Raw genomic sequence first — 13,007 nt, forward strand, 5'->3', positions numbered from 1 at the left:
GCAGTCATTTGTGGTATTTGAGAGTTATATTTAGTTTGCACTGGGTTAGTGGTCATATTTATGTTGCCACCAATGGTCCATCTGGCCTTACCCAACTCTGCTTTTTCTTCTCTCCACCCCTCCCCTCCACATCTGAGGCCAACTTTTCTTTAACAAAGACACAGATCCATGCAGAAATAACCTTTGTTGATTCTTCTTGGGAGCATGTGGCTATCAGGTAAACAGACATGGTGACCAGCTGGTCCCCAGAGAGGGGAGTGTATACAAAGAAGCTAAACAAACTCAATTTGGAATTCTCCCAAAAACTTAATTTACAAGGTCAAAACTCTTATCCTATCCCAAGCATATATCTCTTAAAAGAAGGCTAGATGGAGTGTCAAGGAATTCATTAGTAAGAGAACACTGTGCTCCCTTCACTGACTTCCCATTGCCTTGCTAACCTACTATTCCTAGAAAAGAAGAATTTTGGGGAAGGGGCATAGATGTTGTCTTTAACTATTTCAAGTTGTGAAATATTAGATTGAGAAGATAGATTAGATATATTCTTCATGGTCACAGAGACAAATTTAGAACCAAAAGATAGAAATTTTTAGGTTTCAATTCAGTTGAAGGAATAATTATTTTAGAAAAAAATAGAATGATATGAAATGAATTAGATTGTCTCATACAGGGGCATGTGTTCAGTTATTAGGAGATGTCTTAGGCTTCTAGAATGTTATAGCTAGAAGGGAAGAAATGCAAATTTAGACACATCTCCACTCCAAATTTGGACTGTTGGTGACTGAGGTATGGTGGCGCCTTCTAAGTTCATATTGGACTGATTATCCATAGTTGAACACATTGTACATTGACCTCAACATAGTGAGATCATTTTGATCCTCTTCAAGAACAAAGGACAATATCCAGCTGGAAGAGACATTAAAGATTGTGTTTTCTCATTTTATAAAAGAGGAAACTAAAGCCCACAAGGAGAAATAATTTGTTCAGGGTCCCATACATATCTAGACATATTATGGTACAGTGGAAAAAGTATTGGTGTAGGAACAAGTCTGATCCCACCCAATTACTATTCCTGTGACCCTGCTAGACCTCAGATTGATCATTTGTAAAATGGGGAAGGTTGGTCTTGATGGTTTCTAAAATTTCTTCTGGCTTTTAATCTATGATTTGGGGTAACTATTGTTAGTACTGAGCAACATGGTTGTACCAGGAGGAAAGTCTCTTGACTCCTAGCCTATTAGTTCCATAAAATAAATTTTAAGAAGGTAAACACTTCTTCAAGAAGGAACCAAAGAAGTTTCCCATTTCAGGAATAGGCTGGAGAGCCTTTTGTTAAGGAAAGTAGAATCAATTTATATTTCAGGTGGCATAGTGCTAGAGGAATTCTGATCTCCCAACTCTGAAATTCTTTGGCTTGTAAATGAGTTGAATTTGAGTGAGGGGATACTGTGCTAAGTCACCAGAACAATTGGGATGACCCTGAGATCTTCATCTTCTTAAACTAAGGTTTTTATTTATTTATTTGTTTGTTTGTTTTTTAGATTTTTCAGGGCAATGGGGTTAAGTGGCTTGCCCAAGGCCACACGGCTAGGTAATTATTAAGTGTCTGAGGTCGGATTTGAACCCAGGTACTCCTGACTCCCAAGGCCGGTGCTCTATTCACTGTGCCACCTAGCGGCCCCTAAACTAAGGTTTCTATCAGGGCAAAGTTTGCTTTACTCTCTGACCATTTTGAAATCATACTCTCTTTACTCTACCCTCTTTCTCTTCCTCTTCATCCTTTTCCTGGAATCTTTGGTTCTCACAATTGAGCTTTTACTTTATCTTGTCCAGAACTAGGCTCCCACACCACTTACTGGCCATTTCTGAACCATGTTGCCATGTGTGTTCTCATCCTCTTACCCCAACATGGTTTTTAATACAGACTCAATTTAATGTTGTTTTCTTTAATATAATATATAATATTTTGTGTGTGTGTATGTATGTGTATGTATGTGAATAATATAAGTTTGTTGAGGTCAGGAACTATTTTACTTACTTATATTTCTGGCTCTTTTTTTTGTACTTAATAACTGCTTTTTTCATTGATTGATTCCTTCATTTGCTCCCTGTCCTGTCCTGCAGGTCTTTTCTTACAAGTCATACTCAAGATTTAACCAGCTTTTTGCCAAACCACTGATCTATATCTGTACAGGATACTATCTTAAGGTTCTTGAAAACAGGAAAAATCTTTGCTGTCCTTTCAAATAATCTGTAATTTTTTGGATCTATGGTTTTGTTTACCTTTTGTGTTGATTTATATATTGGTTTGTATGTATTCAATTCATCATTTTCTAAGTATCTTCTATCTTCAAGACATTGTTTATATGCTAAGGAAGATATACAGGTGGGGGGAAGACTTTCTGGGTTGGAAGTGCTTACAGTCTTATAGAAGGAATATTACTTATGGATATAGAAAATATCTTTGCAGAAATTATAATTGAAGCTCTGGGAGTAGATAAGAGTGCCAAGGGTGGTGGGACAGATGAGGAGGATAAAAGAATAGCCTACAGAGCCTTAGGGAACACCTACAACTTATGGAATGGGAAGATGAGGGAAAGAAACTAAGAGGAAGCCATTAGACTGTAAGAGGAGGATCAGGAGAGAGTAGTTTCATAGAAACCAAAGAAGAGAATATCAGACAGGATAGCGTGATTGAATACTCCAGATGAATGAGAAAATGCTATGGAATTTTCCATTAAACATGTCACTAGTGAACTTGGAGAAGTCAGTTTTGGTAGATCAATGGAATTGAAAACTAGATTAACGGGGATGAATGGTTGATGAGCAAGTGAGTGTAGATAGCTCTTCATTGAGCAGTAGTAGCATTCTGGGAAGATGGCAGAGCAGGTCAGAAATTTTTAGGTTCTCCAGATTTCCTTCACAAACAGACATAAAATTGCCAGAAATAAACATAGAGTTGCAAAAGGGGGGGGGGGGTAAAGATAGAGGAAGAGACTTAAGGATGATACTTGAGGGGGGTGACAGAGATAAGGAAAAGTATTTTTAGAATGGGAGGCAACTAATCATGTCAATTGGAGTCACAAAGATTTATTGTTTTCTTGAAGTTTCCCTTTCTTTGTGGGAGGAAAGATTATGTTTATTTTTAAATGACTGTTGTAGTAATGTGAAAAAAAATTATTGATCCCCCTTTTCTAAGTTTGTGTTGAATTGCATTTTGATGGCTATTCTCCTACCTGTTAACTACCTATTAGACATATAAATTGTAGATGCCCATAAGAACTCTGTCTTGACTCTGTTTCCTTCAGTTTCTATAATAATATAATGGGTTATCTTATTCAATTGTTTAATTATAAAAATCTTTTATTATTTAGTTAAACTAAAATTATTAGAATTTTTTGTTATTCCATTTGTTTTGTTGTCATTCATTAATATATAAAATTGTACAATATAGGTTCTAATAATAAAAAAAATTGTTTTTGTTCAGTCTCATCCTAGTCTCTCTGACCCCATTTAGGATTTTCTTAAGCAATGCTACTGGAGTGGCTTGCCATTTCCTTCCCCAACTTATTTTACAAATGAAGAATCTGAGGCAAACAGGTTAAGTGACTTGCCCAGAGTCATGCAACTAATAAATGTTTGAGATTGGATTTGAACTCACTTCTTCCTGATTCTAGACTCTGGAGTTTATTTACTATACTACCTAGGTTTAAATAATAGTTTAGATTTAGATTGAAAGAGATAGGAACCAAGGGGTAACAGTAGAGGAATGGGAAAGAAGTAGAGGTCAAGGGCACCAACTATTTCCTTTAACTGTATCAGTTACTGGGTATATCTGTGATTCCAGAACAGGAGGGGATTCTGAGCAACCTTAGATTCCTGAAAAGGAGATATCCAGTGGCTTTTGAAGCAATCAGTTATGTCTTCATGGCCTGGGATAGTATTATCTCCTGCTGAAAATATCTCCGTAAGAACCAGGTTGCTTCTTTTCCTCTGTTATAAAGATAATGCAGAATGACATTCTTACTATGAATTACCTAAAATACTTGGAACAACTAGAGGTATATGCAAGTGTTGCTGAACAACCAAAACAGATCTCTACAATTCTATGTATTATAGTACATTAAAAATATTGTATATTAGATGGGCTAATAAGATAAAGATTCAAGTTTTAGAGACGCCAGTAATTCAGTATGCCTATTTTCTTTTGCAAGAAGTATGAGAGTATCATACAAATAATACTTTTCAGAAAATGTTAGCATTCTTTTGCTTCCCAACCTTATCACCTCCTTGATGTACATACATCATGGCAAAGTGAATACCATCCACTTCAGTCCTGCTTCCATGTTCTTTGCAAGAGGAGGCTTCCATGCAAAGGTCTTCCTTTAAGCAGTATTTGAAGGTGAGATGTAATTGTGTTTTAAAGTAAGAAATTGCTAACCACACCAAATTAACATTTACTTTAGACTCAAAAAAGGGGACATCATATCCAAAACAGAAGGTGATAGTCCTCTTTGAGTCCTTGGTGTGTCTACAGTTTAGTATTTTGTTCTTTCCTTGGACATTGGTAAATTGGAGTGTGTATACATTAGAAAGTGACCAGGATGATGAGACTAGAGATCTGTTGTTGTTCAGTCATTTTAGGCATGTCCAACTCTTCATTTGGGATTTTCTTGGCAGAGATACTGGAATAGTTTGGTATTTCCTTCTCCAGTTCATTTTATAGATGAGAAAACTGAAGCAAATAGGATTAAGTGACTTGCCCAGGATCATGCATTTAACGTATCTTAGGTCAGATTTGAATTCAGGAAGATGAATCTTCCTGACTTCAGGCTCCGCCCTCGGCCTACTGTGCCAACTATGGTTCACCATATAAGAAGCAGTCTAAGGAATTCAGATTATTTAGCATGGAGAAGAATAATGAGGAAAAGATAGCTAAAAGAGTGATTTATTTAAAATCTCAGAACTAAGAGCAGTAGGTGGAAATAACAAAGAAGCAGTAGTAGATTGGACATTAGGAAAATTTCCTGACAATAAGATTTGTCTCTTAAAGTAGAATGGTTTTCTCCAGATGTATAGTCAACTTGTTCTTATTAGAGTTTCATGTGTTAGCATTTGTAGATGGGTCTGAGTTGGATAGGCCTAGGAGCTCCTGTACAATTCTTAGATACTATGATATTTTTCCTTTGGTCACAAATCTTAGCAATTTGCTAATAGTGGATTAGAAGTCACATATTAAAAGGCACTGGTTTTGGAAGGTAGCTATTGGTAAACATGCTAGCTCCAGCAATAAGTAACAGTCCAGGAGCAGCTAGGTGATGATGCAGTGGATAGAGCACTGGCCCTGGATTCAGGAGTACCTGGGTTCAAACCCGGCCTCCGACACTTAATAATTACCCAGTTGTGTGGCTTTGGGCAAACCACTTAACCCCCTTGCCTTGCAAAAACGTTAAAAAAAAAAAGTAATAGTCCAACTTCACAAGAAAAGATGGAGAGTATGAAAACAAGATAAAATACTCAAAAGGAAGGACTCTTCAGACCATTTAGTGGAGGAGATCAAGATCCTTGGTTCTGTGATTCACTGTTTTATAATACAATACAATTACTATGATATTACTCATGACACTGAGTTCATCAAGAAAAAATTAAAACTTTTAGAACTCAGTACATTTAGAACTATATCCATCCAAAATGATTAAGTATATACATATATTTTAAATTTTGTCTCCTTTACAAAATGTGCTATAGAATTCACTTGGGGGAATACTTCATATTCCAGTGATAGAGAAGGTATATAAATTATTTTCTACCTGAATGAGAGTTTGAAATTTCTTGGAGAGACTTTAAAACTCAGAAGATTCTCTTACCTCTGGTAGCAGCTCTGAGAGGCTGGCCAGTTGTCTTTTCTTATTAGGTGAATCATCCTGACATCTCCCTTGAGAGTAGGGTAAGGGAAGAGATCTTTGTGTACAATTTTTCCTCCATGTTCAGGTTTTTTTTTTTTCTCCTAAATAAATACTCTCACAAATCCTCCCACAGACAGGCAAGTCCTTTTCTTTGCCTTTCTTTTCCCCAGAACATCTGACTATTCTGGGGGATGTGACAAGACATTACTTTCTAATCTAGTTTGAAATGAAGACTTGGTAGGATCTGTACTCCCTGTATCCTGGTGTCCTCCATGCCAGTACACTTGGCGTCAGGAAATCATGAGTTTGAATCCTGCCTCAGTTAATTTCTAGTTCTGTATCTCAGCCTCAGTTTTCTTGTCTGTAAGAAGGGGATAATAAAAAGACCTACCTCATAAGGTCCTTGAGTGAATCAAATGAGGTAACTTATATGTGAATATATGTGGATGCAAAAACCTTAAAGTGTAATATAAATATAGCTGTTTTTGTGAATACTTGCAACAGTGATCTATAATGGAGAAATTTGTAGGTGAGGGTGTTTATATTATGTATGTGTAAACACATTGGAGTTTTTGTAGGTGTACATATTAAAAAGGATTAAGTCTTCACTGTATCTTCTTATGGAACAGAAATAACTGGTTACTTTTCCTGTCCTACACATTGTGATTTTTTTCGTTGTGTGGGTAGAAGAGGTCTGGGAGGTGTGGAGGGAAGATGTCTGGGAGATGTGGATTCATTTCAGTGCTATCTTCTTTACTTCTCAGGATGAAAGATGTCCTGTTTCTCCAACTTCTGCAATTTTTCTCATCCAGAGTTCATTCGCATTGAAAGACAAAGCCAACCCAACATGTAGAACCTAAGAACAACATTCCAAATATTTGCTTTTGTTTAGAATTTTCAGTCCTATAAAGGGGGAAAAAAACATTTTTAGTAAGAAGGAAAGTTCCATCAGTTTTAGAGCAAGAGGGCAGAATCAAATGCAGCTTCAGGGTGTTTGTCCTCATCTATGAAGATAAGGATTCCTGATCATTTTGCAAAGAGCCATTGTCCCATGTCATTTCTGTGAAGCTTTTCTGTCATAGTGTTGCATTTGAAGTTAGACTACCTGATTTGGGATCTCTGCTATGCTACTTAACTTCTTGGGTAAACTAACTAGGTGGCACCATAATGGATTAAGTGCTGAGTCTGGGGGCAGGAAGATTCATCTTTCTGAGTTCAAATCTGACCTCAGACACTTAACTAGCTGTTTTACCTGGGCAAGTCACTTAATCCTCAGCTTCATCAAATGTAAAATGAGTTGGAGAAGTTAATGGCAAACCATTCCAGTAATTTTGCCAAGAAAAATCCCAAATGGGGTCATGAAGAGTTTGACAAGACTGAATAACTGAACAACAACAAAACTAGCTAGACTGAATAAGCTCAAAGATCTCATCACAGAACTAAGCACTGAAAAAAATATTCACAGTCAAGTCCCTTATCTTTTACCTCTTTAAGGGTAGGGACTATCTTACCCAAATTTGTATCCATGGCACCTTGTGAATATTAAATAAATGTTGATGAAATAAAATTGAATGAAGGTAGAAGAGGGCACTATTATCTCTGTTCTCCTTTAGCAGCTTCCAACTTTGAGATCTACCAGTAGATAGGAATCTTCTGATTAAGGACTTTTGATTATAATCATTTAATGACACTTTGAAATTGTAAATTCCATGCTGTCAACCAGATCCTGCCATAACAACAGCAACAATAGTATTTTTAAAGCATTTTAAGATGCTCACAAGGACCCTAGGAGGTAGATGCTCTTATTTTCTCAGTTCTGCAAATGAATAACTTAAGGCAGACAGTGGTTAAATGATTTGCTAAAGAACACAGAGCTAAGTAACGTTCCGATACTGGATTTGAACTCAGATTGTTCTGACACTAGATCAGCAGTCTGCCCAATGAACCATCTAGCTACCTCATTTGTCCTTTATATACCGGCTATTCTCACTTAAGTTCCATCTTCTTAATATTTATTGAGAGCCCTGCATGTTCAGATTACTAAAAAGTAGTCAACTGAACCCTCAAAAAAGATGATGTCAATTCAGGTGTAGAGCTGAGGAAAATCAGCCTAGCATGTTAGAAAGTTTGGGCTCTGTCCTGTTCCCAACAGTTTATGGATCCAAGTTTTGCCCCCTCCCCCCCACCTCCCATTGTAGAGTGGGGGGAGAAGAGGCCAAAGTAGAGAGAAAGAGAGAGTTGGTCTGTTGGGAGATGCAGTTGACACCCCCCACACACACCTTCTGCTTGGAATTCAAAGCCTTTAGACTATATTCTGAAGGCAATTGTCTATAAACCCAGTCTTCTGGAGGCTGGATACCATTAAGTACCTGGGGCTCAAGTTACTATCTAGATCATTGTTATTATTCCATACTGAGCTGCAGCTTTGCCTTCTATGGCTAAAGGCAAGGAGCAGGGAACCTTCCAGCGAAGCTATGGCATATGAGCCAAGTCCCAGGCATTCTGTCATCATCATTGTTGTTGTTTGCCCTTTTGTTCTCAAAGAAGACTGACATCAGGGAGGTGATGCCATGACATGCAAAAACGAGTTGGATTTAAGTGAGGGGGTGCTGTGCAAGATCATCAACCTCACTTTCTTCTCTGGAGTCATCTGGGTCCAGTGACCAGATATGAATCAGGATGACTGGAGATGGCCCTGGATGCAATGGGATACATTTGCTTTTTAAAGCTAAGTGTTTCCCAGGTCAGTTTGACTGGGTCATCACTCATTTAGTGATTAAAGCTAGGTGAGAGAGAGAGAGAGAGAGAGATGAGGTGAAAAGGCCTAGAAAGACTGTTTCCAAAAAAGGAAGAAAAAAGAGAGAAATTACTGGGTAAGATCTCAGGATTTTTCAGTGCTTATGGCAGATGAGAAAGAAAAGAAACAAGGAATCAAAACAAAAATCATTGAAAACAACTTAGAAAGAAGGAGATTTTTTTTTTCTGATACGGGAAGTCTATTGTTTGTTTTTTGTAAGTCAATGGGGCTAAATAACTTGCCCAAGATCACATAGCTAGGTAATTATTAAATGTCTGAGGTCACGTTTGAACTCAGGTCCTCTTGATTCCAGGGCTGGTGTTCTATTCACTGCGACATCCAGCTGTTCCTCTTATGGCCAGTCTGTCTTCCAAGTAAACTCCAAAATTTCTGGTCATTTGCAAAACATTTGAAATAACTTTATTCTCTCTTCTCAGCATACAGCGTGCAGCATTGGTAGTTCTGGAAAATTACTACAAAGATTTCACCATCTATAACCCAACCCTCTTAACAGCCTCCAAATCCCGAGCAGCTAAGCACATGGCTGGCCTAAAAGTCTACAATGTAGATGGTATGTTTCTAGAAGTGGTTTCTGAGGTTGTATGTTTGGGGGGGTGGGGGGTGGGGACAGATGGGGTGGGGATAAGGAAGAAATTGTTAAGTTGAAAATTTAGAGTCAGTTTGGTTCCACCATCCCTTGGTATCTGTCTTCTACAGCATTCTAATTTCAGATAAGTTTTAAGTAATAGGCAAACATTTATTTTGAAAGAATTTGGTTAACATTTTACATGTATTGCACAAAGAATCTAATAGTTTGACACATTTTAAAAATTTATAAAGAATGACATTCATGTTTCTTACCTTCTTTTGGTAATATCTTATAATAGATACCTTTCTTAAGAAGGGAACACTTTAGAAAGTTTGGAGAAATACTCAGGTTCAAATAGCTGTCCAAGTCAGTGAATACAACAGATATCTAGTTCATACTTCTTTCTCATCATATTTGGAGAAGTCCAGGAATTTGTCAGTTCTTTCTGGGAGATCAAGTTGTAGGAATTCATAGAAGTCTAGAAGAGAGATTTTGAACAGGGCCTCTCTTTCTGCATGTACCAGAAGAGTTTAATGCTCTCAGCAAGACAAAGGCTATAAGGACAGTGTTAGATTTGAATGCATTCTTTGCTTTTTATTTTTCAAAAAAATGCTTATTTGGTTTCTTAATCTGATAAAAAAAATTAAACTGGAGGGTAAATTTTGAAGGCATCTTTTTTAGAGTCTAAATATGCAATAGAAACTTTGAGATTGGGTTAATCTGCTGTTAGTTGATACATAAAAAAAGTTAGATATATTTTAACTCAGAGATGAAAATGAAGATGTTCAACTCATACATGGGCTACCTATCTTTTGACCTGAGGTGCCATTTTTGCATGTCTTTGAGGTGTTGGTATATTTCCTAAATATTGTGGCTGCCATGACACATTCCAGCATAACTTTTATTTTCCTACGTGTGGTTGGTGTCTCCATGTCTCTTGACATTCTTTTTTCTCTGTCTGTCCTTGTTCTCCCCCTCCCTCTCATGCTCTCTCATTGTTTTGTTGCTGAAATGTGATGTTCCAGCTGCCCTTATGGCCAAACTGAAACTATATATAACGGATGGTAAGTAACATCCTTAGCGCACTCTTTTTTTTTTTTTTGCAAACATTTTAATTGTCTAGGATTCTTCATCCCATTCTTTTTCGCTTTTCACTGATCCAATTGGGGTTTTATTAAGAATTTCTTTCCTGTCCTAAACTGGGCATATTAGATAAGGATTTAGGGGATGCTCCACTCTGTGGGGCATTAAATTGGGATTATTCCTTTGGGATTTATGTTCAACTATATGAAGAAGTTTCTCATAGGGTGGAGGGTCTTGACAGAATTTGATGCTTCTCTTTTGCCCTGTGTTTAGGAGATCCACTATAGTAAAGTTGTTGCTTTTCTACCACTTTTTCCTTGAAGGTCCAGGGAACAATGCTACTGGCCAGTCTCGGGCTATGATAGCAGCAGCTGCTCGACGCAGAGACTCCAGCCATAATGAATTATATTATGAAGAAGCAGAGCATGAACGACGGGTAAAGAAACGAAGAGCCAGGTATATGACTCTCTTCCACTTTCCTCTTCTTCAGTGAGATAATTCAATTCAATTTAATAAACATTTATTATGTGAAAATATGTCAGGTGCTTTGAAAACCTTAAGGCACCTGTGCAAACAGTACTTGTTGCTGTGGCTATTACTATTATCAAATTATCAATCTTTACCCTTATTTACACTAACCTTTTGTTTCTTGAAATAAAATGGTTCTCAAGGCTTCATAAAATGACATTTTATGAATAAAGTGTCTTCTGAGTTTTGAAGAATCTGTTCTTAGGATCATAGATTAGACCACAGAAATTGTCTCATTAAGTCTTCCCATTTCATAGATATGTAATTGAGACTCAGTGAGATTACATGGTTTCCCTGAGGACGTAGAAGGAGGACGCATCCCAGTCTAGATTTGAATCCAAGTCCTTTCTCTCATTCTAGATCTATCAGTCTTTCCACTGGATCTTATTGACGTCCTTCTTCACAAGGGTTCCAAGGACTATGACATCATCCTTAATTGCAGAGGCACATCCCTTACATGCCGGCCATGTTTTAGGAAAGACTGATAAATTGCAGAGAATTCCAAGGGGGGGAGTTATTGGAATAGTGAAAGTGCCTCCAGTTCATGTCAAATGTGGAGTGATTGAAGGGAACTGGGGAGATTTAGCTTGAAAAGGGGAAGACTTGGGAAAGAAGGCTTGGAACAATGGCTTTTTTTCAAGCTTTTGAAGGATTATTATGTTAAAAATGGGATTAGATTTGTTCTACTTGCCCCTTTTGGAAAGAATTCAAAGAAGTGGGAGAAAGTTTCAAGTAGGAGATTGAAGTTTAGTGTAGGTGCTGTAAAGGAAATACTTCCAAACAATTAGCTATACATGAGTAGAATGGGCTCCTTGGAAGTAATAGGTTTGCCCTTATTAGATGGTTGGGTGGTCACTCATAGGATTTATGGGTAGAAAGAATTCTTGTCCAGGGACAAGAAGGAGGGATTTGACCGGATTACTTTTAGAGGTCCCTAAGATTTTGTCTCTGCTCCCATTCTTTAGATGGATTAGAACAAGGGAGGACACAACTCTGAATTTCTTCTTTTGATGCCTTTACTTCCATTATTCTACCATTTCTGAGTGGTGTTATATGCCTACTTTCAGTACACATCACATTTCAAAAATCTTAGGAATTTTTGATGTTGGCAGTAATGCAGCTTAGAACATTTATCCTATAACCTGCACACAGAGGAATCTTCCTTGAAAGAGGTTTTATATTTATCAAGTAATTAAAAGTTACCATAGGGAAAACTAGGTAGCACAGTGGATAGAGCACTGGCTCTGTGATCAGGAGGACCTGAGTTCAAATTTGTCCTTAGATACTAGCTTTGTGACCCTGGGCAAGTCACTTAACCTTGATTACATTGCATCTAGGGTCATCTCCAGTCATCCTGATTCATATCTAGTTACTAGACCCAGATATCTCTTGGAAGAAATGAGACTGGTGAGACTTAGCACAATACTCTGTCACTCAAATCCTATTCATGTGCTTGTCATGGCATCATCTCCCTAATGTCATAGACTTCTTTAAGAACAAAGGACAGGGGCAGCTAGGTAGCACAGAGCACTGGCCCTGGAGTCAGAGGTACCTGGGTTCAAATCTGGCCTCAGACACTTAATAATTACCTGTGTGGCCTTGGGCAAGCCATTTAACCCTATTGCCTTGCAAAAATCTTTAAAAAAAAAAAAAGAAAAGAAAAGAACAAAGGACAAACAGCAACAGAATGTAGCATAATTTTGTTTATCAAGTAAACAAAACATAAACCCTTCAACTCTGGGGAAATTTTAGCTATGACATATAGTAAATCTGTAAACAAATTGAATCTCAAACAAAATTTACAGTTAATTTATCAAATAAATAAACTGTACACTGATTACTTAGAGAAGTTTTTAGCCCATGGGCAAATATACAATAAATTTGTAATCAAAATAAAAATAAATTAAAATAAAATTTATAGTAAATTTCTTGTGTAATAAATAAACTATATGCTGATGACTTTTGGAAATTTTTTCCCTACAGACAAGCTGACAGTAAATTTGTATTCAAAATATATTTTAAACAAAATTTATAGTAAATTTGTTTATCAAGAAGATAAAATACACAATGATGACTTTGGAAAAACTTTGGCCCATGGATAAAT

General features: G+C 37.1%; 1 protein-coding gene across 3 annotated transcripts in view; it reads left to right on the top strand.

The window, feature by feature from the left end:
• VANGL1 (VANGL planar cell polarity protein 1) overlaps window positions 1–13,007 on the top strand; it is a 77,497-nt gene that overhangs the window by 45,518 nt on the left and 18,972 nt on the right. For 2 of the 3 annotated variants that reach the window (XM_074188513.1, XM_074188512.1), the window contains exons 5-7: window positions 9,141–9,274; window positions 10,318–10,356; window positions 10,699–10,831. In XM_074188513.1, coding sequence (XP_074044614.1) covers window positions 9,141–9,274; window positions 10,318–10,356; window positions 10,699–10,831 — 306 coding nt within the window. The remainder of the gene's footprint in view (window positions 1–9,140; window positions 9,275–10,317; window positions 10,357–10,698; window positions 10,832–13,007) is intronic. The other variant, XM_074188514.1, reaches the window with a different exon arrangement.

Source organism: Macrotis lagotis, chromosome 5, assembly GCF_037893015.1.
Source record: "Macrotis lagotis isolate mMagLag1 chromosome 5, bilby.v1.9.chrom.fasta, whole genome shotgun sequence".
NCBI classification, from domain to species: domain Eukaryota; kingdom Metazoa; phylum Chordata; class Mammalia; order Peramelemorphia; family Peramelidae; genus Macrotis; species Macrotis lagotis.